Source organism: Tachyglossus aculeatus, chromosome 5, assembly GCF_015852505.1.
Source record: "Tachyglossus aculeatus isolate mTacAcu1 chromosome 5, mTacAcu1.pri, whole genome shotgun sequence".
Classification (NCBI taxonomy): domain Eukaryota; kingdom Metazoa; phylum Chordata; class Mammalia; order Monotremata; family Tachyglossidae; genus Tachyglossus; species Tachyglossus aculeatus.
In genome coordinates this window covers 61,453,308-61,477,253 of record NC_052070.1, presented here as the reverse complement: position 1 = coordinate 61,477,253, position 23,946 = coordinate 61,453,308, and the positions used below count along the sequence as shown (strand labels likewise).

The window sequence follows — 23,946 nt, the reverse complement described above, 5'->3', positions numbered from 1 at the left end:
GATTCGAGAGGCCACCCCCGGGGGCTGGAGGAGTTGGGGCGGTGAGTCAGACGGAGTCAAGCAGGGAGGGCTTTCTGGAGGAAGTGGGTTTTCGGTAGTTTTGGAAGAGGAGGGGCTTGCCAGCGCAGTGGAGGAAAAGGGGGTGGGCCGGGGGTTGGCTGGGAGGACGGGAGAATCTGTGACTAAACAGATCTGCCAGACTGCAGGGCCTGAGCAATGACACGGAGATATCCTGCCCCGGTGGAGGAGTCGTCTCAGCCCCAGACAGTTTTGATTGGCAAGGGATGGTGGCATTTATTGAGCGCCCCCAGGATTTAGTACACTGAACTTAGCGCCGTATCGTGGCTCTCTCCCTGTCCCCACTCCACCCGTGGCTGAGGTTCAGCCCTTCCGAACAAATCTGAGGAGTCCCCGCCCCAAGCTGTTTCCGTCTTCCTTCCTCTGAAATACTCAGATTCTAGGCGAGGTCTCTCCACGGTGGACAGGAGAAAACGACATCTCCGTGCCCCCTCCTGCCACCGGGTTGATGGGCAGCCTCTGCCGAAGGGCCCAGATCCTTAAGGCCCTCCAGAGCAAGGGGTTTGTCCGCTATAAACGGCTTCTCTCTCTCTTGCAGCCCAAGCTGGAGGAGAGGGTTAGGGACATCGCCATAGCAACAAGGAACACCAAAAAGAACAAAAGCTTGTACAGGAATATCCTTATGTACGGGCCTCCCGGGACCGGGAAAACCCTGTTTGCCAAGGTAATGACATAAGGCTCGGGCCTGCCGGCTGCTTTGGCTCTTCGAAGAGTGGCTCAGCACAGCACACCTGGGCCTCTTGCCGGTTTCCCCGGGGAGGGAGGGAGATCGGAAATGAGCCGTTTGCTCTGGCGTGCCTTGCACTGGGACACCGGGGCCTGCCCGAGGGACAGAAGCGGTCTCTGGCCGGTCTTATCTCGAAGCACCGAGAGCAGAACGAACCTGGCCCTTCTCATTTTGCATCGTTCAAAGAGCAAGAGGACTCTCCCTGGCTCCTTGAAACCCGCGAGGGCCCAAAAGGAGGCCCCGGTTTCTCTTGAGTAATGGATTTGAATTCAATTTTTAGCAGGCACAGGCAGGGCTTTTTCCAGAGATGCGCAGAGGTGAGTGGTGAAACTGTCCGATCAGTAGTTTCGTTTTCCAGTGAGCTGCCGGGCGTCCCGTCCCGGCTTTGCAGGTCACAGCTGAGCTCGGAGCCAATGTGGGCCCCAAGGGAATTTGCGTCTTTTAGACCCAAAGGCGTTCGTTTCGGTTGCCGGCAGACGAATCGCCTTTGTCAGATGTGTGAATCCTGGTAGGGAAGGAAGCTTTCGCAACAGAGCTGAAATAGGTCATTTTCAGTGCTTTCCTCAGTGGCTCCTGGTGAGGATTTGACTGCAGCAATCCGTCCTCGTTCGAATTGACGGTCCATTAAAAACTAATTCTCCCGGGAGGCCCAACCGGTGTGCGCGCCGGAAGCAGAATGAGGAGGTGGTCACTTTTTTCAATTGGTGGTGTGTATCTCATGGAGGTGAAGAATTCCATCAGGCACGATTAAGCAGGATCCTTTAAAATCTTCACCACTCTTGTTTTTGTGTTTTAACCTCCTCTGGCTTTGGAAAGGTGTTTTTGAAAAAAAAATCTAAATTTTGCTTGGTGGGAGGAAGGAGTCAGGGAGGCCTTGGAGTGGAGTGTGAAGGTCATAAAACATGGAGACTGAAGCTGCCAACTCTGTGTGACTCCAGTCTCTGTCGCTTTTCTCCCTGGATCCAAGGGAGAATGTTCCCTCCGGGGACACATCATGGGAATCCACGTGTGATCCATTCAGCCGGTCATCCAGCCTCAGACACGGGCACCAAGAGGCTTGGGGAAACTGGTTATCCCCGGGGTCAGGGATGGACCTTGTAATCTCTCCATCCCGTCTCCATGCCAGACTCTCCCCATAGAGCTTTTGACCATGTGCTGGGTAGTGAGGCTTTCACCCAGAGGGAGTGTTGGCCACTTGGCCCACACGGCAGTTACCGTGGTGCCCCAAGAGCTGGTCAGATGGCATCCCAACTCCGACCCATCCTTAAGGCAGGCCGATGAGTTGCCGGCCCTTTCTGCCACTTCCCGCTCAGTCAGTACGATGGGTTGATTCTAAGGGGGCTTGAAGGAGCCCCGTTCCCTGGGTCCCAATGTACTTTGGGTCCCCTGGCTTTAAAGGTCTTTATGATGTTGACGGACAGGCTACTGAAGGAGCGTGGGCGGGTCAAAGGGGGAGGCATAGAAAATGTTCTCACCTCTCTCCTCCTCCTCTGTCTGTCAGAAACTCGCCATGCACTCAGGTATGGACTACGCCATCATGACCGGAGGGGATGTAGCCCCTATGGGGCGAGAGGGAGTCACGGCCATGCACAAGGTTTTTGACTGGGCCAACACCAGCCGGAGGGGGTGAGTGGAGGACGCCCGCTGTCCCTTGGGATGTTTCAGTCCGATCCTGTCTGCGGTCTCCGATGCGGCCCCTCTTTGCCATTTAGGCGGTAGGCGTGGCCCGTGGACCTCCATCCCTGCATGTGGCCAGCCCCCTCTCTTGTCCTCACCCGCATAGTTCACTAGAGAAGTGCGGGCACTTCCCCGATGGGCACCCTCCACTGTCCAAAGAGCTTGAGGGTGACTTCTGCGTGTGCAGACTGGTTCTGCCCAGGCGCGGCCTCTCCGGACCGTGTTTGCTCTGCGGGCCCCACTGGAGTCTGTTTGCACCTGGGACTTGGGCTCTACCGTGGAGGGTGCTGGAGGGAAGAAACGTCCGCCGGGCTGGGGTAGGGGATGAAGGTGAATTTTGAGGGGTCCCATCTCCAGGGGTCAGCCATCTTGTACTTCCCAAGCGCTTAGTACAGTGCTCTGCACACAGTAAGCGCTCAATAAATACAGTTGAATGAATGAATGAATCTGCCACTTACATTTGAGCTCACACGATTTCACCGAGCTCCAGTCCGGCGGTCAGCTGCTAGAAGCTGCAGAAGTCTTCTGCAGCAGCAAGTGGCTTGGACAGACCCAACTTTCCCTCCCACCATGGGTGTCACACGCTGTATTTAGCTCTGGGTTAAAGTGGCTTGAGGGGTTAATATCTCCAGAAGCATAATAATAATGGCATTTATTAAGTGTTTACTATGTGCAAAGCACAGTTCTAAGCACTGGGGAGGTTACAAGGTGATCATGTTGTCCCATGGGGGACTCACAGTCTTCATTGCCATTTTACAGATGAGGTAACTGAGGCCCAGAGAAGTGAAGTGACTTGCCCAAAGTCACACAGCTGACAATTGGCGGAACCGGGATTTGAGCCCATGACTTCTCACTCCAAGCCTGGGCTCTTTCTGCTGAGCCACGCTGCTTCTCGAGCATAAGGCCCAGGGCAGAATGTGAGGGGTCAAGGGAACAGCAGGTCGGTCTGCTGGCGACCGAGCCGAAGCTGGGAGACCAGCTGACCTCATTTATGTTGTTTTCTGATGTTCAGCTGGTATCCTGGCCTAATGAGAGCACGTATCTGTCTCGGCTTGAAGCCCATGTATGCCTGTCCCGCGAGGGATGGAAAAGGAGCCAAATGGCAGGGCCTTGTGTTTCGATTTCAGCCCTCTGGGTTAAGGAGAGAAGGCAGGTGGAGGAGGGGCATGGGCTTTGGGCACCAACTATGTCCTGGCACCTGTCTTGATCTCCACATCATATTTCTTTCTCTCTCTCTCTCTCTCTCTCTCCATGGTATTATTGAACACTTATTATGTGAAGCAGCGGGGCTCCATGGAAAGAGCCCGGGCTTTGGAGTCAGAGGTCGTGGGTTCAAATTCCGGTCCGCCACTTGTCAGCTGTGTGACTTTGGGCAAGTCACTTAACTTCTCTGGGCCTCAGTTCCCTCATCTGGAAAATGGGGATTAAGACTGTGAGCCCCCTGTGGGACAACCTGATCACCTCTCCCCCTTCTAGAGTGTGAGCCAGCTGTTGGGTAGGGACCGTCTCTGTACGTTGCCAACTTGTACTTCCCAAGCGCTTAGTACAGTGCTCTGCACACAGTAAGCGCTCAATAAATACGATTGATGATGATGACCGTCTCTATACGTTGCCAACTTGTACTTCCCAAGCGCTTAGTACAGTGCTCTGCACACAGTAAGTGCTCAATAAATATGATTGATTGAATGAATGAATGAATGTAACCTCCCCAGCGCTTAGAACAGTGCTTTGCACATAGTAAGCGCTTAATAAATGCTATTATTATTATTATTATTATTATACAAACTAATCTAGTTCAACCCAGTTGCGTCCCATCTGGAGCTCACAGTCTTAATCCCCATTTTTCAGATGAGGAAGCAGAGCCACGGAGAAGGGAACTGACTTGCCCATGGTCTCACAACAGACAAGTGGCAGAGCTGGGATTAGAACCCAGGTCCTTCTGACTCTCGGGCCCAGGCTGTAGCCACAAGGCCATGCGGCCTCTGTGTGGCTTGGAGCTCGTATGCTGACTGCCATCTCTGTGCCAGTAGCCGTCCAGGGAGGCCAGGCTCAGCTGAGGGGCCGGAATATGGGGGAGGTGAAATTCAAGCGGCCGCACGCACTCGTGTTCCCGCATCCAGCAGGGGAATTCAAGCGGTCATGCTTTCCTGTAGATTGTTCCTTTTGGAGTTTTGCCGTCTTCCAGGAAAGAATGGCCCAGATGGAGCAGAGCTTCCCAGAAGTAGCGTGGGATTGGAAATCCCAATACCAGGGTTCTAGTCCTACTTCTGCCCAGTCCCTGCTGTGTGACGTTTAGCCAGTTACTTAACGCCTCTGAGTTGCAGTGCCCTTATCTGTAAAATGGGGTTAAGACGGTCACTCACCCTAGTCTTTAGATTGTGAGCCATGTAGAGTTCCAGTTGGACTCACCCATTTCTGTCTACTCCATTGTTCAGTGCAGTGCTGAGCCTAGGGTAAATGCTGAACAAATACTGTAATGAACAATTACAAAATGTCACATTAATACTGTGGTCATTCATTCAATAATACTGAACGCTTACTGTTTGCAAAGCACTGTTCTTAGTGCTTGGGAGAATACAATATGACAAAAGACAGACACATTCCCTGCCCACAACGAAGTCCCCTGCTCTCCTGCCCCAGAAAATCATGTAATAAGAATAATAATAATAATGGTATTTGTTAAGCTCTTACCCTGTGCTAAGCCCTGGGGTGTGCTAAGCCCTGGGGTAGATACAAGGTAATCAGGTTGTCCCACGTGGGGCTCACAGTCTAAATACAGAGAAGCAGCGTGGCTCAGTGGAAAGAGCCTGGGCTTGGGAGTCAGAGGTCATGGGTTTGAATCCTGGCTCCACCACTTGTCAGCTGTGTGACCTTGGGCAAGCCACTTAACTCCTCTGGGCCTCAGTTCCCTCATCTGTAAAATGGGGGTTAAGACTGTGAGCCCCACGTGGGACAACCTGATTACCTTGCATCCCCCAAGCGCTTAGAACAGTGCTTTGCACATAGTAAGCGCTTAACAAATACCATCATCATCATTATCATTATTAAATCTGCATTTTACAGATTTAGGTAACTGAGGCATAGAGAGGGTAAGTGGCTTACCCAAGGTCACACAGCGGACAAGTGACGGAGCTGGGATTAGAACCCATGACCTCTGGCTCCCAAGCCCGGGCTCTTTCCACTAAGGCACGCTGCATGTGGACCCTTAGGGTGGGTCACGGAATCCCCGGGGATCTGCCCATTCCCCCGAGAGCGCTGACGGGTTTGTGCTGTTGCGTTTTCAGCCTTTTGCTCTTTGTGGATGAAGCGGATGCGTTCCTAAGGAAGAGGGCCACGGTACGTCCTTCTCGGGGTCCCCGGGTCGGTGGGGAGGGAGGCCTGTCTGCCGGGGCTTCGGGGTCAGTAGCTTGGCCCCCTCCTCTCCTCTCCCCTGGGTAGGCAGTCCCCGCAGGCAGGAGGACCCAGGCCGCCCGATGCCTCCAGATTGGAAATTGCAATGGTTCATCATCATCATCAATCGTATTTATTGAGCGCTTACTATGTGCAGAACACTGTACTAAGCGCTTGGGAAGTACAATGAAGGAGAAAGTGGCTCCTTGGGCTGTTTGGGATAAACCCCATGTGAAAACGGCTCTGATGATTTCTCCTCCTCCCCTCCCCTCTTCAGGAGGGAGAATGGGGTTGTCCGCAGCTGGCGAAGCCCACCCCGGGAGAGATGAGACCTCAACCCAGCGGGACCCTCCCATTTGGACCACTTCTTGCCTCGCCTGAGCGATTGGTTCCTTGCTTCCCTGTGGCTCCTGACCCACACCAACCCCCATCTGGAGGAGCTGTTTTATCAGCACTTTCATTTCCATGCTGCCACTTTATTTTGCTTTTAGCCCCTGCAGTGAGCACTCTTCCAGAGACACTTATGGAAATGGTCCAATTCCCCCTTGCCCAGTCCCTCTGTTCTACCCAAGCCCGAAGGGAGAGAAATGTTACTGACCGATCAGAGTGGGTTCGGCCCAGTTTAGAAGTGGAAATCCCCATGCGTCTCTGTGTGTGTCGGGGTCTAGTCATGACACCTGGGCGCTGACTTGCAAAACAGACCCCAGGTGTTGAGAAAGGGGAGACCAGCATCCTTAGTGGCCCTGCCCTTTCCCCGTCCTGCCCGCACTTTGGCCCAGAACTGACCTGGGACTTCAGAGGGCGGAGGGACGGGTGTCCTGGGCTGTGAGCAGTGTTGGCGGGAGTGGCCACCCCTCCCTCCAGCACTCAGTCTGGCAGGGGCACATGAGGCACCTGGCATTTGTCTTCTCAGGAGAAAATCAGCGAAGACCTGAGGGCGACATTAAACGCGTTCCTTCATCGGACCGGCCAGCACAGCAACAAGTAAGAGGAGGACCGAGCCGGGGGCATCGGCCTTCAGAAGCCCAAGCAGTTGGGTGGCACCTATCTCAGACAATGTGTCCACAGACCAGAAAACGGCCGCCTCTCCCTTTCCGGGAAAGTTAATGGACCTCTTGGGTCTGTGCCTGAGACTGAGGGGCGTGGGGCGGGTGGCATCTCAAGAAGGCAGAGCACAGGCCATGCCTGCCTCAGTTTGGCACGCCTCCTGGATGTGCTGGAGCTGTTTCTCCCTGAGTGAGTTGGGGGCACAGGCAACACTGGCAAGAAGTGGGTCTCTTTAATAGTAATAATAGCATTTAAGTACTTACTATGTGCCGAGCACTGTTCTAAGCACTGGGATAGATACGAGGTAATCAGGTTGCACTTGGGGCTCACGGCCTTAATCCCCATTTGACGGATGAGGTAACTGAGGCACAGGGAAGTGAAGTGACTTGCCCAAGGTCACACAGCTGACAAGTGGCAGAGCTGGCATGACCTTCTCTCAGGCCCGTGCTCCATCCACTATGCCACGCTGCTTCTCTTCCCAGCTGAGGGGAGTTGGAATGGACGAGGGGGGTCTGTGCTGAGATCCTCAAGCTTCTAATGTTCCCAGCAGTGATTGGGATGACTCTGCTTGAACAGAGCGGAGTGTGTTGCCTCACACACCCCAATTGTGTTTGGACCGATGAAGAAACAAAAAGTGGCCCAGAAGGAAGCTATCGTCTTCTCCTTAACATCAGTCAGTCCACCAGTGGTATTTATTGAGCACCTACTCTGTGCAGAGCACTGTACTAAGAGCTTGGGAGAGTACAGTATCATAGAGTGGGCCAACACAAATCCTGTCTACAAGAAGCTTACAGTCTGGAAGGGGAGACAGACATTAAAGTAAATTAAAGGTAGACCCAAGGCCAAAGCGATGCAGAAGGGAGGGCAGTTAGGGTGGGGAAATGAGGAGTTAGTCCCTCTTGGATGTGATTTTAGGAGGGCTTTGAAGTTGGGGAGAGCCGCTTGTTTTGAGCTGGGAACGCGTCTGCTAATTCTGTGGCATTTTACTCTCCCAAGCGCTTAGCACAGTATTCTGCACATAGTAAGCGCCCAATAAGCACCACGGATTGGCCGTCAGATATGAAGGGGGAGGGAGTTCCAGGCCAGAAGGAGAACTCGGGCAAGGGGTCACTGGCAAGAGAGCTGAGACCAAGGTACAGAGAGTAGGTTGCTGTTGGGTGAGTTGTGTGGACTAGGTAAGGAGATCAGCACGGTAAAGTAGGAGAGGGGAAAGGTGACTGAATGCCTTAAAGCTGTTAGCGAGGAATTTCTGTTGAGGGGATGGATGGGCAACCGGCAGAAGGTTATGAGAAGCCGGGAGGCACAGACTGAACTTTTTTAAGAAAAACGATCCAGGCAGCAGAGTGAAACATGGACTGGAGTCAGGAGGGGCAGGAGGCAGGGAAGGAGGCCGACACAGTAGCCATGGTGGGGTACGATAAGTGCATGGAGAGGAAAGGGCAGATTTTTAGAGAGGCCGTATAGGTAGAACTGACAGAATTAGGTGACCGATGTGGGTTGAATTTCATTCATTCATTCACTCAATCATATTTATTGAGCGCTTTGGAGAGGAAAGGGCAGATTTTAGAGAGGCCGTATAGGTAGAACTGACAGAATTAGGTGACCGATGAGCGTTGAATTTCATTCATTCATTCACTCAATCGTATTTATTGAGCGCTTACTGTGTGCAGAGCACGGTACTAAGCGCTTGGGAAGTACAAGTCGGCAACATATAGAGACGGTCCCCACCCAACAACGGGCTCACAGTCTAGAAGGGGGAGACGGACAACAAAACAGAATATGTAGACAGGTGTCAAAATCGTCAGAACAAATAGAATTAAAGCTAGATGCACACCATTAACAAAAGAAATAGAAGAGTAAATATGTATAAGTAAAGTTAACAGAGTAATAAATCTGTACAAACATATATAAGGGTGCTGTGGGAAGGAGGTAGGGTGGGGGGATGAGGAGAAGAGGAAAAAGGGGGCTCAGTCTGGGTTGAATGAGACAGATGACTCGGATAACGCCAAGGATACGGTCTAATTAGATGGGGAAGGTGGTGTTATCTACAGTGATGGGTTAGTCTGTAAGCTCTAGACTGTAGGCTCATTGTAGACAGGGAATATGTCCACCGATTCTGTTATATTGTACTTTCCCAAGTGCTTAGTACAGAGCTCTGCACACAGTAAGCACTTAATGCCTATGGTTGATTGGGTGGGACATTTGGGTGGGAAGATTGTCAAATGGGAAAGACAAGGAGATGGTATGGACAGAAATGCAGTGAGTCGGTCATATTTATTAGCTACATGCAAAGCACTGTACTAAGTGCTTGGGAGAGTTCACTGTAACAAAATAACCTTACTGTCTAGAGGGAGAGACCGACGTTGATAAAAAAAAATAAATAGAATTACAGATATGAACATAAGTGCTGTGGGGCAAGGGGGCGGGGGTTATAAAGGTGAGTAAAGTCAGGGTGATGCAGAAAGGAGGGGGAGAAGGGAGGGTGTAGGCATGGAAGACCACTTGGAAGAGACGTGTCTTCGATAAGGCTTTGAAGCGGGGCAAGAGTGATTGCTGTCGGCTATGAAGAGGGAGGGCGTTCCAGGCCAGGGGCGGGACGTGGGCGAGAGGTTGGCGGCAAGATTTAGATGAGACCGAGGTATGGTGAGAAGGTTGGCAGTCGGGGAGCCAAGTATGCGGGCTGGGTTGTAATAGGAGAGTGGCGAAGTGAGGTAGGAGGGGGCAAGGTGATGCACTAATTAAAAGTAGAAGTGCTAATCAAAGAGGTGAACACCAGTGGACAAGTAAAGAGGCCCGATTCCAAGAGATTTAGGTGGAGGCAGAGAGGCGGGACCAATTCCCTGGGGTTTGAAGAACACCGGCAATCATGGCCACGCTTCTGGCTTTCAGCCCTGCCCAAGGTTGATGGTGGGGCCCGAAGGCCGGTTTGTTGTGTTTTGTTTTTATGGTATTCGTTAAACGCTTACTAGCTAGTAATAATAATAATGATGGCATTTGTTAAGCGCTTACTATGTGCAAAGCACTGTTCTAAGCCCTGGGGGAGGGTACAAGGTGATCAGATTGCCCCACGTGGGGCTCACAGTCTTAATCCCCATTTTACGGATGAGGGAACTGAGGCTCAGAGACGTTAAGTGACTTGCCCAAGGTCACACAGCAGACATTTGGCGGAGCTCGGATTAGAACCCATGATCTCTGGCTCCCAAGCCTGGGCTTTCAGGCACTGTTCTAAGTGCTGATGCGGTAACCAAGTTGGGTTAGGGTAAGTGGATGGCGAGGAAAGGGCAGATTTCCCTTTATCAGGTTGTCCCTGTCCCACAAGAAGCTCACAGTCTTAATGCCCATTTTACAGATGAGGAAACCGAGGCCCAGAGAAGTGAAGTGACTTGTCCAGGCCCGCACGGCAGACAAGTGCAGAGCCAGGGCTCTATCCCCCGGGCCAGGCTGCTTCGTGGTGGCATGTTATTGGGATGACAGGCCCATCTGCCTGTTTTCGTGAAGTCACTGTCTTTGCTTGGCACCAGCCCCGCCGGAAACAAGACTCATCCCCTCTGGCATCCTCGCGATGACTCAGTCGCAAGCAGGACCGGCACGCTCGGGGTTGGGGCCGAGGCGGCTCCGGCCGGCCTAACATCGATCCCCCGATAACAGCTCGACTCTCCAACGAACGGGGTGGACCCCAAGACGGTAGCCCGTGGTTACCATAGCCCAGGGGCGTGAGGCGGGGAGGGCTCTTCTGCCCCTCGGGCTCCCTCTTGTCTCTCGTTAGCCCTAACGAGTGGCACAGAAAAGGGAGGAGGCACTCACTGTATTCCCGTGAAATGTAGAGTCTCTTTCGTCACGGCAATGAGGCAGCCACCGTCAGCGTCTAAATTAAGCACCAGGTTGGCACTCTCCGGGAGACGTGGGAGCAGATGGGAAAGCGTTCTCTGCACCCCGTCCCATATCCCCCACCTGGCCGACCCCCTCCAGAAGCCCCCCATGCCAGGCTCCTGCCCCTGCTGCCCAGTGGGCTTCTGCCTCGGGGGGCAATAATAGTAATAATGGCATTTATTAAGCGCCTACTATGTGCAAAGCACTGTTCTAAGCTCTGGGGAGGTTACAGGGTGATCAGGTAGTCCCATGGGGGGCTCACAGTCTTAATCCCCATTTTACAGATGAGGTAACTGAGGCACAGAGAAGTGACTTGCCCAGAGTCACGCAGCTGACAGTTGGCGGACCTGGGATTTGAACCCATGACCTCTGACTCAAAAGCCCATGCTCCTTCCACTGAGCCACGCTGCTTCTCTAATGGTGGCTCACCATGGTTCTCGCTGTTTCGGGGGACACTGGCGGTGGCATCAGCGGTGGCAGCACTCCGCTCCTGTGCCCATATGGTGAGGCAGGCATGCAGCAAACGCCTGGTTCTCCCTCTGTGGGTCCCCAAGATACCAACTAATTCATTCAGTCGTATTTATTGAGTGCTTACTTTGTGTAGTGCACTGTACTAAGTGCTTGGGAGAGTAAACCACAACAATAAACAGACCCATTCCCTGCCCACAATGAGCGTAGAGTCTAGATAATAATAATAATAGTACTTATTAGTCACTATGTGCCAAGCACTCTTCTGGGCACTGGGGTCAATACAAGTTAGGTTGAACACAGTCCCTGTCCCACATATGGGGCGCACGGTCTCAATCCCCATTTTACAGATGCAGCAACTGAGGCCCGGAGAAGTGAAATGACTTGCCCAAGGTCACACAGTAGACAAGTGGCAGAGCTGGGATTAGGACCCATGACCTCCTCACTCTCAGGCTCATGCTTTTAGACTGTGAGCCCACTGTTGGGTAGGGACTGTCTCTATATGTTGCCAATTTGTACTTCCCAAGCGCTTAGTACAGTGCTCTGCACATAGTAAGCGCTCAATAAATACGATTGATGATGATGCTGTATCCACTGGGTCATGTTGTAGACTGTCCTTATGTTGGCACAAGTCCCACTTCCTTACTCTCCAGCCCCCAACATGTACCGCCCCACAAGCCTCTCACACCTCCGGTGCCCGGCGATAGCGTATGGTGACACTGGAAAAATAATCTCTCCCCCGGGACCTGGAGTGAGCAGGAGGAAGACTTCCCAACCTGTCAGATTATATGGCAAACAACAAGGCCCCGCGGATAGAGCCCGGGCCCGGGAGTCGGAGGACCTGGGTTCTAATCCCGGCTCCGCCGCTCGTCTGCTGTGTGACCTTGGGCAAGTCACTTCACTTCTCTGGTCCTCAGTTACTTTGTACAGTGGGGATTAAGACAGCCCTAGGCGGGAGAGTGACTTGGTCCAATCTGATTGCCTTCTATCTACCCCAGAGCTTAGTACAGTGCCTGGCACATAGTAAGCGTTCCACAGATACCAGAAAAGTTAGAAAGAAAATGAACTTGGAAGAAAAAAGGTGTCTGGTAATAATAATAATGGCATTTATTAAGCGCTTACTATGTGCAAAGCACTATTCTGAGCACTGTGCATTCTGTCCCTTCTAGACTGTGAGACCACTGTTGGGTAGGGACCGTCTCTATATGTTGCCAACTTGGACTTCCCAAGCGCTTAGTACAGTGCTCTGCACACAGTAAGTGCTCAGTAAATACGATTGTTCCCCAAGGGGGACATGCACCATGTCCTACCTAATTCTCTTGTATCTTCCCCAGCAGTTAGTACAGTGCTTGACAAATAGTGCTTAACAAATGCCATCAGTGTTATCATGGTTATTATCGGGAGAGCTTTTCTCCTTCCCTATGTTCCCCATCTCCATTAATAACAATAATGATAGTAGTATTTGTTAAGTGGTTACTGTGTGCCAGGCATTGTTCTAAGCACTGGGATAGATACAAAGGTAATCGGGTTGGACACAGTCCATGTCCCACATAGGGCTTATAGTCTTAATCCCCATTTTCCAGATGAGGTCACTGAGGTCCAGACAAGTGAGTCAGGTGCCCAAGGTCACAAAGCAGACAAGTGGTAGAGCAGGGATTAGAACCCATGACCTCCTGACTCCAAGTCCCCTGCTCTATCCATTAGGCCACTGACCCGTTGGCGACAGCCCTGGGCCGAAAACCCTTCCGTGTCGAGGCTGCGACTGCGTGCCTTGCATCCCCACAGAAGCTGGTCGAGGGGGGCCCTTCCACCTGCAGGGAGCTAAATAGTCTTGTATTTAGAACAGTGCTTTGCACATAGTAAGCGCTTAATAAATGTCATCATCATTATTATTATTATTTATGGAACACCTATTGCCTACAGAGTACTCTACTGGGCCCCTATGATAGAAGAAGACAATCCCTGCTTAAATGGAGACTAATTGGCTTGCTCTTGCGAGACTAGTGCTAAATAATTTACTACGAGTAGGGAGGCATGCTCAAATAGAGTGTAAATTGCTTTGTGCAAAAGTGCTCAAGAGGTAATGGAGAGATTTTGACACAGGAAAAGAACAAATCATGAAAAGCCTCCTGGAGGAGGTGGGATTTCCAAAGGAGAACTGTGGTCAGACAGTTTTGAAAAGGAAAGGAGTCCCAGGCAGGAGGAAGGGAATAGGGCATGGAAAGGAGAGTTGAGGCCAGAGCCCAGTGAGAGGGTGCATATGGGAGGAACAGAGAGTGTGAGCTGGGGTGGAATAGGAGCGGAGAGCTGAGCGGTAAGAGGGAGGGAGCTCATGGTGCCATAAAGCCATTGGTCAGGAGTTTCTGTCTGTTGCTGAGCAGAAAGGGAAAGCTTTGGAGATTTTTGAGGAGTTGGGAAATGTGCACAGAACAATGCTTTAGAGGATTGTTCCATGGGGCAGAGAGAAATAGTGACCGGAGAGGGGAGAGGTGGGAGGCAGCGAGACCATGAGGAGGCACATGTGGGGGTCTAGCTGATGACCTCCCAGAGCAGGGTGGGACTGCCTGCCTGCATGGAGAGGAAAGGGCAGCTTCTGGAAATGTTGTGGAGGAACCACCGACAGAATTCAGCGACCGGACTTGAGGAATCGAGAAGCGAGCTGAGGTTCTGGAATTGAGAGGCAGGGAGCCGGTGGGGAGGGCGGGGGGCATCGTCTGGGTTGGGAAAGTTAGGTGGAGGGAAGTTGAGGATTGAGCTTGACGGGCTAAAGTGAGCGATTCCTGCAGCACCTAAGAAAGAGACTTCCAAGCAGCAAGGAGTTCCCACGGCAGCCTTGAGAGCACGAACTAGCTTCCCTTCCCCCCATTCCCAGGAGCGGTGAGCGTGGAGGTGGCATTAGGACACATGAGGGATTGTATACGCGAGCATTAGGGGATGGGAGGGAGCGTTTGGGCGGCAGTAGGGAACAGGACGGAGTGTATCGATTGGTGGGGGGCTGGAGGGAACGTATCCGTGAGTACTGAGTGGCAGCAGAGAGGCAGGGGAGCAGGCGGGAATGAATCCGGAAGCATAGTGGTGGGCCGGTGGGAGGATGTCCGCCAAGGTTAAGAGGTGGGGTTGGGCTGGGGGTAAAGGTGCCCGGGCCTCACGCTTGCCCGGTCGCCCTTCAGGTTCATGCTGGTGCTCGCCAGTAACCAGCCGGAGCAGTTCGACTGGGCCATCAACGACCGCATCGACGAAATGGTCAACTTCGCCCTGCCGCAGCTCGAGGAGCGCGAGCGCCTGGTCAGGATGTACTTCGATAAGTACGTCCTGAAGCCGGCCACCGAGGGCAAGCAGTAAGTGTCTCCTGCCGCGGGCCGCCACGGAGACCTCCTTCATCCTCGGACCTTCCGTTTCTCCCCGCGGTCTCTTCAGAAGCCCGGAAGCCGTAGGTCCCGAAGACCGGGCATCGCCCGGCTCTGCGGCGATAGGGGTACCGTCACCCCCGTGGAGCGGGCAGCTGGAGACGGGGATTGGTTCCTGTCGGTGGGGGGGTGAAGGGGACACCGGGACCCCCTCGAGCGGCTACAGTTGCCCCTAAAAGCCAACCCGGGGTGTGTATCGGGAAGCCTGGACCCGTGCACAGACGCTTAGAGGCCGCATTACCGGGGATCTCACGTTCAGTCTGACGAGTCTCCAACCTGTGGGTTGGAAGTTCACCTGCTCCACAGCCCCCTCTCTCCTTGTTTGAGGGGCAGGTTTGAAATTCAGGGAGATGTGGTACGGGGGAGTGGCAGCTCTCTCCTTGTTTGAGGGGCAGGTTTGAAATTCAGGGAGCCGTGGTACGGGGGAGTGGCAGCAGAGAACTGGGGGGTGGGGCCTTTAGTGCTCAAAAGTGGAGGTCTCTCTGTAAGGTAGACGCAGGGGTGGGGGCCCCAAAATGGGACTTTCCCAAACCGGTTCGGGGGGCCCAGTTTCTCTCCCTTTCCACTCCCCATCCCCAGCTCAAGGCCCCACACGCTCACCGTCCGTCTCTCCCCAGGCGCCTGAAGCTGGCCCAGTTCGACTACGGGAAAAAGTGCTCAGAGATCGCGCAGCTGACCGAAGGCATGTCTGGCCGGGAGATTTCCCAGCTGGCGGTGGCCTGGCAGGTGAGCGGGGTCTAGCGGCCCGAGCCACTGAGGGCGGGAGATCGCCTACCCCCAACCCTTCAGACAACTGGACTCTGTGACGAGACAGAGGCCGCTTGGCCCGGGGGGGCCCTCATCCGCGTCCCCTCGTCCACAGTGGTAGAGAGCCGTGCTCGGCCCAAAACGCCCACGTCCCACCCTTTACGCGTCTGAGGTGTCTTAGGATCCTCGGGGATCTGAAAGCTCTGGCCGGAAGCAGAGCCGGCCCTCCAGGGTCCCAGCTGGGTCCCCCGGGGCCGAGCCCTCGGGGCCGGGGCCAGACCTAGCACGGCACTGTTCCCCCCACTCCCCTTTTTCTCTCCCTCCCCCTCCCCCAGCCTTGCCAGCCTCCAGCTGCGGAGTTGTGGTGAGTCACAGCCGCTCTTTGTTCCTCAGCGGCAGAGGCCTAGCGGTGGGTGGGGAGCCCCTGCCCCCTCCTTCCCCTGCCTCCCTAACTGGGGTGCCAGGGGCATGCGGCGAGGTGAAAGGGGGAGCCAGCCAGTTCTGACTGGGGGAGCGGGGAACGGTGTTGGGACTCAAGCCACTCTGTTCTCCAAGTGACCTAGTGAAGCATATTTCTAGGTGTGATGTCTGGAATGGGTGTAGTAGAGGCCACCGCTCCTGGAGGCTTCCCAAGGAAGACCTAATGCATCGAGCCATTTCCAGATGAGCTCGACTTCCATTCCTGTTCCCATTCCCCATGGTCGGGCTTGCAGCAGACCAGTGACATCATTTGTACCACTTTATGCGGTCTCCCCAGGCGTCCCTGAAGGTAAAGGGTGGCTCCAGGGGCCCCCTTCCTCCAGAGCCACCACCCCCCACAACCATGCTCATACTGGCACCCCTTCCTACGCGAGTGGACAGGAACCGGCCACTCTCCAACTTTTGGACGCGGCCATTCTGCCGGAAGGTCCGCCCCAGGTGACCGCCTCACTCGCAGAGGGTCTGAACCCGGCCCTCCTGGCACGTCATCGATGGCGTGAGCGAAATGAGATGAAGTGAAATGTCCTCTCAGAAACTCAGAAAAGGGAAGGCCGAAATGTGCCCTGACCTTCAGGTGAGCCCCGGCCGGCTCAACCTCCCGGCCTGTGACCGGAGCGTCCTGAAGAGCCGTGTGCTTTTTGTCCTCCTGGACACCCACCGTCAAGGTTAGGGACAGACCGTCCAACACTTCCAGCCCTGACTCCTCCCCACAGTGACCTGCCGGAGCCATCCAGCACCTGTAGCTGCTCCCTCTCCGTCCATTCCCAAGGCAGTTTGAAGTGGTGTGTTGTTTTCTGGATCCTTTGCTTCTAAGGTGCTTCCCACCCCACCTTTGGGGTTCCCCACCCTCCTCCCCTGTTCCGTAGTCCTCTTGCCACTTTTGTTTGCAAGTAGGCCCAGGAAAGGAGGGACTGTGTTCTGAATTTCAGGGTTTGACAGGGGGAAGTGTGTGTGTATGTAGTCGTATTCATTGAGGAGCCATACTATGTGCAGAGCACTGTATTGAGCGCCCGGGAGAGTACAGTATCACAGACACATTCCCTGCCCACGATGAGCTTACAGTCTAGAGGGGGAGACAGACATTAATAGAAATAAATTACAGTTAATGTACAAAAGTGCTGTGGGGCTGGGAGGGGGCGATGCATAAAGGGAGCAAGTCGGCAACGCAGAAGGGAGTGGGAGAAGGGGAAAGGAGGGTTTAATCAGGGAAGCCTCTTGGAGATGTGCCCTCAGTAAGGCTTTTAAGAGGGGAAGAGTAATTGTCGGATATGAGGAGGGAGGGCATTCCAGGCCACAGGCAGGATGTGGGCGAGAGGTCAGCGATGAGATAGATGAGATCGCGGTACAGTGAGAAGGTTAATGTTAGAAGAGTGCAGTGTGCCTTCTGGGTTGTAGTAAGAGAGTAGCGAGGTGAGGTGGGAGAGGGCAAGGTGATTGGGGGTGTGTGTGTGTGTATGCACTTATGTTCACACCATTGTGCTGTAGGTGGATTAGCAAATAACATTTTGATGTGGGAAGAGAGAGGGAGAGGGCCAAACCCAAGGGGGGGATGTGGGAACTTCCCGTGGTTGCACTAGTGGGGAAGGACTGTGAATTCATTGGGTAAAATGCCAGTTCGGGGCTGGCCAGGATTTCCCATCCTGCTGGGCACTGCCCCACCAGCACCTGCTCCCGGCTGCAGGGAGGGGTGGGCAGCCTGGCCGCATCTTAGGGAGGCCTATCTGGGCAGGGCTTGTGAGTGATGGGATGCGGGCAGGTGAGGGGACCACGGGAGGGCCGTGGGGGGAGACCGCTGGCTCGTCTCAGCCTGGAAAGTCACAGTGGCCTGGGAGAAATTCCGGGTTTTCTCCCGCTGCCGGCAGGTCCCAACCGCGCCGTGTCGGGTGGGCCTGGCATCATCGGGCCATCCACTCTCTGCACAGTGAAGCGGGTGGGCCCTTCTGGGCCACCCCTTTGGCTGACCACAAATGGCTCCAAGATGGATGCCTCAGAGCCCCTGAGCCAGTGGTTGTCCGGAGCTGCCTCCGGGCCAGGGCGAGGCCGAACAAGCTCTTGGGAATGGGAATGGGAAAGGTGAAGGTGACCCAGAGCGCTTTCACCGGGGGTTTTGCTTAGGGAGTCAGGGAACATTCTTCCCACAGGCTGTGTCCGTCTGACTACCACAGGTTCTGGGCTGGGAAGAAAAGGTAATCAGCCATAGATAAACAGTCAATAGCATTTATAGAGTGCCTCCTGGGTGCAGAGCACTGTACTAAACACTGTGAACGTACAATAGAGTTAGGCACGATTCCTACCCTCAACTCTCCTAGTCGTAGTTGAGAAGCCGCGTGGCCTTGTGGATAGAGCACGGCTTGGGAGTCAGAAGGACCTGGGTTCTAAAACCGGCTTTGTCACTTGTCTGCGGCGTGACGGTGGGCAAGTCATTTCATTTCTCTGCGTCTCAGTCACCTCATCTATAAAATGGGGGTTAAGACTGTGAGCCCTGTTTGGGACAGGGACTATGTCCAACCTGATTATCTTGCATCTACCCCAGAGCTTAGTACAGTGCTTGGCACATAATAAGCACTTAACACACACCACAATTATTATTATTATTATTACAAGCTAGCAAGGGAGGCTCTAAAATAAATTGCAGACGGTTTAGACACCTGTCTACGTGTTTGTTTTGTTGTCTGTCTCCCCCTTCTAGACTATGAGCCCAGTTTTGGGTAGGGACCATCTCTATATGTAGCCAACTTGTACTTCCCAAGTGCTTAGTACAGTGCTCTGCACACAGTAAGCGCTCAATAAATATGATCAAATGAATAATAATAATAATGGCATTTATTAAGCACTTACTGTGTGCAAAGCACTGTTCTAAGCGCTGGGGAGGTTACAAGGTGATCAGGTTGTCCCACGGGGGTCTCACAGTCTTAATCCCCATTTTCCAGGTGAGAGAACTGAGGCACAGAGAAATTAAGTGACTTGCCCAAAGTCGCACAGCTGACAAGTGGCGGAGCAGGGATTGGAACCCATGACCTCTGACTCCAAAGCCTGGGCTCTTTTCCACTGAGCCAGGCTTGAAGCATTAGATGCTTGCCTGCAGTGGAAGATGTGAGTCCCCAGGTGCCTTCAAGGAGGCACGAGTGCTGAAGTTGCAGTTGTGGGGGTGGGTATAGGGCGGAGGGGTTCTTCGGGGAAGATCTCGTGGAGGAGATGTGGTTTCACAGAGGGCTTGAAGATCAGGAGAGCTGGGGTTTGCCGGGTGGGAAGCAGGAGGGGGCTCCAGGCCAGGGGGAGGGTAGGAGCAAGAGATGTGAGAGCGAAGCACAGCGCATAGGTCGGTGATAGTGGAGTGAAGCGGGCAGACCTAATTCTAGTGGGAGAGGATCGAGGTTTGATAGGAAAGGAAGCGCCTCAAAGCCGATAACCTGGAGTTCGCAGAGGTGGATGGGCAACCACCGGAGGTTTTTGAGGAACAGAAATATGCGCCCAGAACCAATTTTTAGGCGTACAATCCCAGCAGCAGAGGGAAGAGTGGCCTGGAGAGGGAAGAGGCCGGAGGCAGGCTCGGAAGGTGAGCGAGGAAGCTGGCGCGGTATTCGAGGAGAGGTGTGACAGGTGCCCCGTGTGGTGCCAGTTTGGATGGAGGGGAGATGTTGTGAGTGGAGAACTGACAGGTCGGGGGTGACCAGCTGAATACGGGGCGGGATCAGCGGGAGATCCGGGCCTTGCACATTCTAATGGGAGTTTCCAGTAGGGCGAGATTCTTCAGAAGCACTATTCCCGTGGTCTTGGAGACGTGGAAATAATGTGGTGCCCTCACAGAGGGGAGGAGGCAGGCAGGCAGACCCAAGTTATGTGCAGGTGGCACAAGGGAATCAGTGAAGTCAGAGGTGGCCCCAGATCTGCTGGGTAGAGGTAGTGGAAGTGTATTTAGAAAAAAAATAATTGTGCCGTTCGTTAAGTGCTTACTGTGTAAAGTAAGCACTGGAGTGGATACAAGCAGATCGAGTGGAACACAGTCCCTGGTGTGCCTGGGCCTCCACTTTACAGATGAGGAAACTGAGGCCCAGAGGAGTGAAGTGCCTTGCCCAAGGTCACACAGCAGACAAGTGGCAGAGCTGGGATTAGAACCCAGGACCGCACTGCTTCTCTATTAACTATTATTATTATGGTATTTTTAAGTGATCACTATGTGCCGAGCACCGTTCTAAGCACTGGCATAGTTACAAGGTAATCAGATTGTCCCACGTGGGGCTCACAGTCTTAATCCCCATTTTACAGGTGAGGTAAATAATACCGGTATTTAAGTGCTTACTATGTGCCAAGCACTGTTCTAAGCACTGGCATAGTTACAAGGTAATCAGATTGCCCCACATGGGGCTCACAGTCTTAATCCCCATTTTACAGGTGAGGTAAATAATAACGGTATTTGTTAAGCACTTACTCTGTGCCAAGCACTGGCATTGTTACAAGGTGATCAGGTTGTCGCACGTGGGGCTCACAGTCTTAATCCCCATTTTACAGATGAGGTCACTGGCACAGAGAAGTTAAGTCACTTGCCCAGGGTCACAGCAGACAGGTGGAGGAGATGGGATTCGAACCGACGTCCTCTGACTCCCAAGCCCGTGCGCTTTCCGTGCTTCACACTGTCACGCTGCTTCACTGGCTATTAACTAAGCACTTGCTGTATGGACTGTAGTTGCTGGGAAAGAATACACCCTGGGTCCTACGTGGTGCTCTGTACCCAGTGGGTACCCAGTGAGTAGTAGTGGTAATGGTGGTGGTGGTGGTGATGATGATGGTGCTTCGTCCTTTGGCTTCTCCGGTCCTGCCTGTTCCCTGAAAAGAGCCCATTTCTCTACTCAGCCTTTCACCCTCCCTGTTCTGTCCCCCCACCAAGACTGTCGCCCCGCTGCTGGCCCCATTGCTTCCCGTGTGGTGGAGGGGAATCGTGGTGTCCGAAGCCCCGATGGCCAGGCGGGCTGCCGGGAGGAACTGGCCAGGGAACGGGGGATGGAGAGGTGGAAATCCAGTTGCTAGGCGACAGTGGAGGGGGTTCTTATGTGTGTTGTGTCTTTGCAAGGCTGTTGCTTGTGACACAGTGAAAGCTGAACTGGACTAGAGAGAGGCGCGCACGTGTGTGTGTGTGTGTGTGTGTGTGTGTGTGTGTGTGTGTGTGTGTGTGTGTGTTCAGCTATATGTCCAAGTAGCTGGGCTGGGGCTGCTAACCTCAGCCCAGGCTGCTGCTGCCATCTTTCCTGACCGTGCTCAGAGCCGGGGCAGGCTGTCTCCGTCTTTGTCTCTGTCCTTCCGTCCGGTGGGGTCCGGCCACTGCCCAACCACTGGGCATCCTCCCCCAACCCCTCCTTCCTCCTCAGCCGTTTGCTCTCCTATTTCTGCAGCCCCCGGGGAGCCCGTCCCTGAGAGTGGCCCATCTGGGGCTGGGATTGAGAGCGGCGAGCTCCGCGGGCGGGCTGAGTCCCCCCGCGGACGGGCCGTCTGGTGAGCACCGGTCGCCCACAGACTGGCCCACAGACATGGCTTCCCCCTCACCCGCCAACACAGAATCCTTTTCTACATGGGAGCACAGCTAGATGGAGTAGGGGCTGAGCATCTCCTCCACCCTTCCACTCCCCGGAGGACCTCGCTGGCCCCTCCACAAAGGAGGGAGTGTTTGCCCTGACCTGGATTTCTTCTCTGGAGAGTTCAGATTTCCCTCTGAGCAGAAGGTTCTCCACAAAATGCAGTGGAATCAGTTGGGGACATGGACACAGACAGACAGACAGACACACACACGCACTCGCTGTCTTCCTCTTCTGTTGGTCTGGGAGCACCTCCTCTTTCGCCTCTTCCTTTCTCCATCGCAGTCTGTCTCGGGTGGCATTGGGCGGATGGATGGATGGACCTTTCTCCTCAATGGCGGGGGTGGGCACCTCGCCAGGGGCCCGTGTGATCCATGGCAGAGTGGGCCCAGCCGAGCCAGCCGCATTCCCACTGACCGCAAGGACCCAGAGCCTTGCCAATGGCTGGCGCTGGCACAGGAATGGGGGAACTGGCTGTGAGCCCGCCCATCCGGCTTGCGGTGGCCCCGGGGGGAAGGAGAGAGGTCTGCCCAGTGCACCAGCGGCCCAGATCCCTTTACGGAATGGAGTGTGACATGCCTCTCCAGGCCTGGGCTCTCCCTGAGCTGGGAGGGAAGGGACCCGGGAGCTGGAGCCCCGTGGGTGGCTTGCATCCTGATCATTGGCATCCCCAGCCAGGCTGGGCTGCAGCGGCCCACAACTCACCCTCTCCCTTTCCCCCCTTCCCCCCCGCAGGCCTTGGCCTACGCGTCTGAGGACGGGGTCCTCACAGAGGCCATGGTGGACGCTCGGGTAAAGGACGCGATGCAGCAGCACCGGCAGAAGATGAAGTGGATCCAAGCCCAGGGTGCCGAGCGGGACACGGACGGGGGCAAGAGCCAGGCCCTGCCGTTCTTCCAGGGGATGCCCGCGTGAGGGCCCGGTGCCCAGGGGGCGGGGGCCCAGGGTTGGCTGCGGCAGGTTTTTGGGACGTGGGGTGGGGTGCCTGTGGTCAGCGCTGGCTGGGCCCTCCCTATCTTCCACCCGCTTTGCCGACCAGCGTGGGTCTTGGGCTGTCGGGGCCGAGCGGCATTACAAGAGCCTGGCGGCGGGGCCTCCGGTGGGTCCCGGCCAGCCTCGTCCCCGAGGCCCTGGTTCTGCCACTGTGGCAACTGCCGCTGGCCTCTCCTCCGGCCCCTCTCCCTCAGAACAGAAGAATCCTGGCAGACCCCCTGATGGAGCTGCTCTGTGAACCCCCACCCCCCAACCCCCACTCTATCCCATATCACTGCCGGGTAGCAGGGGGCGGCTCCTCTGGCTCTCCCTAACCCTCTGCCAGCTGGGCCTGGGGCAAGGAATCCTTATGTGGGATCGAAGCAGAGGGAAAGACAGATGACGGTTTACGCCCCCATCCCCCCGGCAGTCGGGGCCGAACCAAGCCCCCGCCCCCTCTCCGCCACAGCCATCTCCCTATGGGGCTGGGCCTTGAGCAATACACACACAACTGGTATGGAAAGGAGCAGTGAGAATGGCCCAGGGCTGGGCCCTGCTTACTGCCTGCTAGCCAGCAGAAACCGCCCCCAGAACTGACCGTTCCCTTCAGTCCAGTTTCCTGCTGGTCCTCCCACACCCCCCATCTCAGCAATTCCTGCCACCACCACCCCCGTATCCTGGATCTTGACCGCGGGGCCCTCCCCGTAGGGTGCAAGAAGGGAACCCAAAGCTGCCGGCGGGGGTCTGGGCTTTGACCAGGACATCTGCCCTCAAGGGTACCTGGCCCCTCTTTGCCAGCCGGGAAACGCAGGGTGCAGAACGGGTCTCCGGGCAAACCCGAGCCCCTCCCTCGCTCCGGGTCCTGATGAACTCAGTGGTTGTGGGGCAGGGGGAGGCTGGCACAGCAGCTAGAGCTCACACATGACACATCCAGTGTCGTACCGGTCCGAGCCGGATGGGTAGACTGGACCATCGCTGAGGTACGATTCCTGGGGGGGTGCCCCCTCCCAACCCCAGTTGGGCTATGTAGTCAGCTACTAAGTGGGCCACAGCTTGTCTACCCCGGGAGTGGGTCAACAAGCTACCTCTGTAGAGTAGCCAGTAAGAAGTGGATGGAGTGCAGCCAGCCTGGGGGTGGGGGGCCAGCAGCCCCCTGACCCGTCTTCTCCCCCACCAGCTATTCCCCTCCTCTCTCCGGATTGTCACCTGGAGCATCCGGATCCCAGCCCATCCCAAAGGCCAGACAGTGCTGCTAGCCCCAGAGACTTTCATTGCCCACTCATCCATAATCACTGGATCAAAACTGAGAAGGGGGTGTGGGGGAAGGAGGCCTATCTGGGGGTTTTCGTGATTTTTTTTTAATGAAATAAAGGGAAACAACCTGCTGCCTGCTTCTGCGTTTGGGGAGCACCAGGGAGGTGAGGCCCCAAGCCCTAGTCCCGCTTCCAGATGTCAGCGTTGCGCTGTGATCTGGGGTGCATCTGTGCGGCCTCGTGGTCCCCTGGGAGGTCAGGGC

General features: G+C 54.8%; 1 protein-coding gene across 1 annotated transcript in view; it reads left to right on the top strand.

Moving 5' to 3' along the window:
* Window positions 1-23,815, top strand: part of LOC119928159 (ATPase family AAA domain-containing protein 3) — a 62,394-nt gene extending 38,579 nt beyond the window's left edge. Inside the window, exons 10-16 of the mRNA XM_038746142.1 lie at window positions 617-742; window positions 2,307-2,431; window positions 5,767-5,818; window positions 6,786-6,856; window positions 14,428-14,595; window positions 15,282-15,390; window positions 22,194-23,815. Of these exons, the coding sequence (XP_038602070.1) occupies window positions 617-742; window positions 2,307-2,431; window positions 5,767-5,818; window positions 6,786-6,856; window positions 14,428-14,595; window positions 15,282-15,390; window positions 22,194-22,373 (831 nt within the window). The 3' untranslated portion in view covers window positions 22,374-23,815. The remainder of the gene's footprint in view (window positions 1-616; window positions 743-2,306; window positions 2,432-5,766; window positions 5,819-6,785; window positions 6,857-14,427; window positions 14,596-15,281; window positions 15,391-22,193) is intronic.
* The last annotated feature ends 131 nt before the right edge of the window (window positions 23,816-23,946 follow it).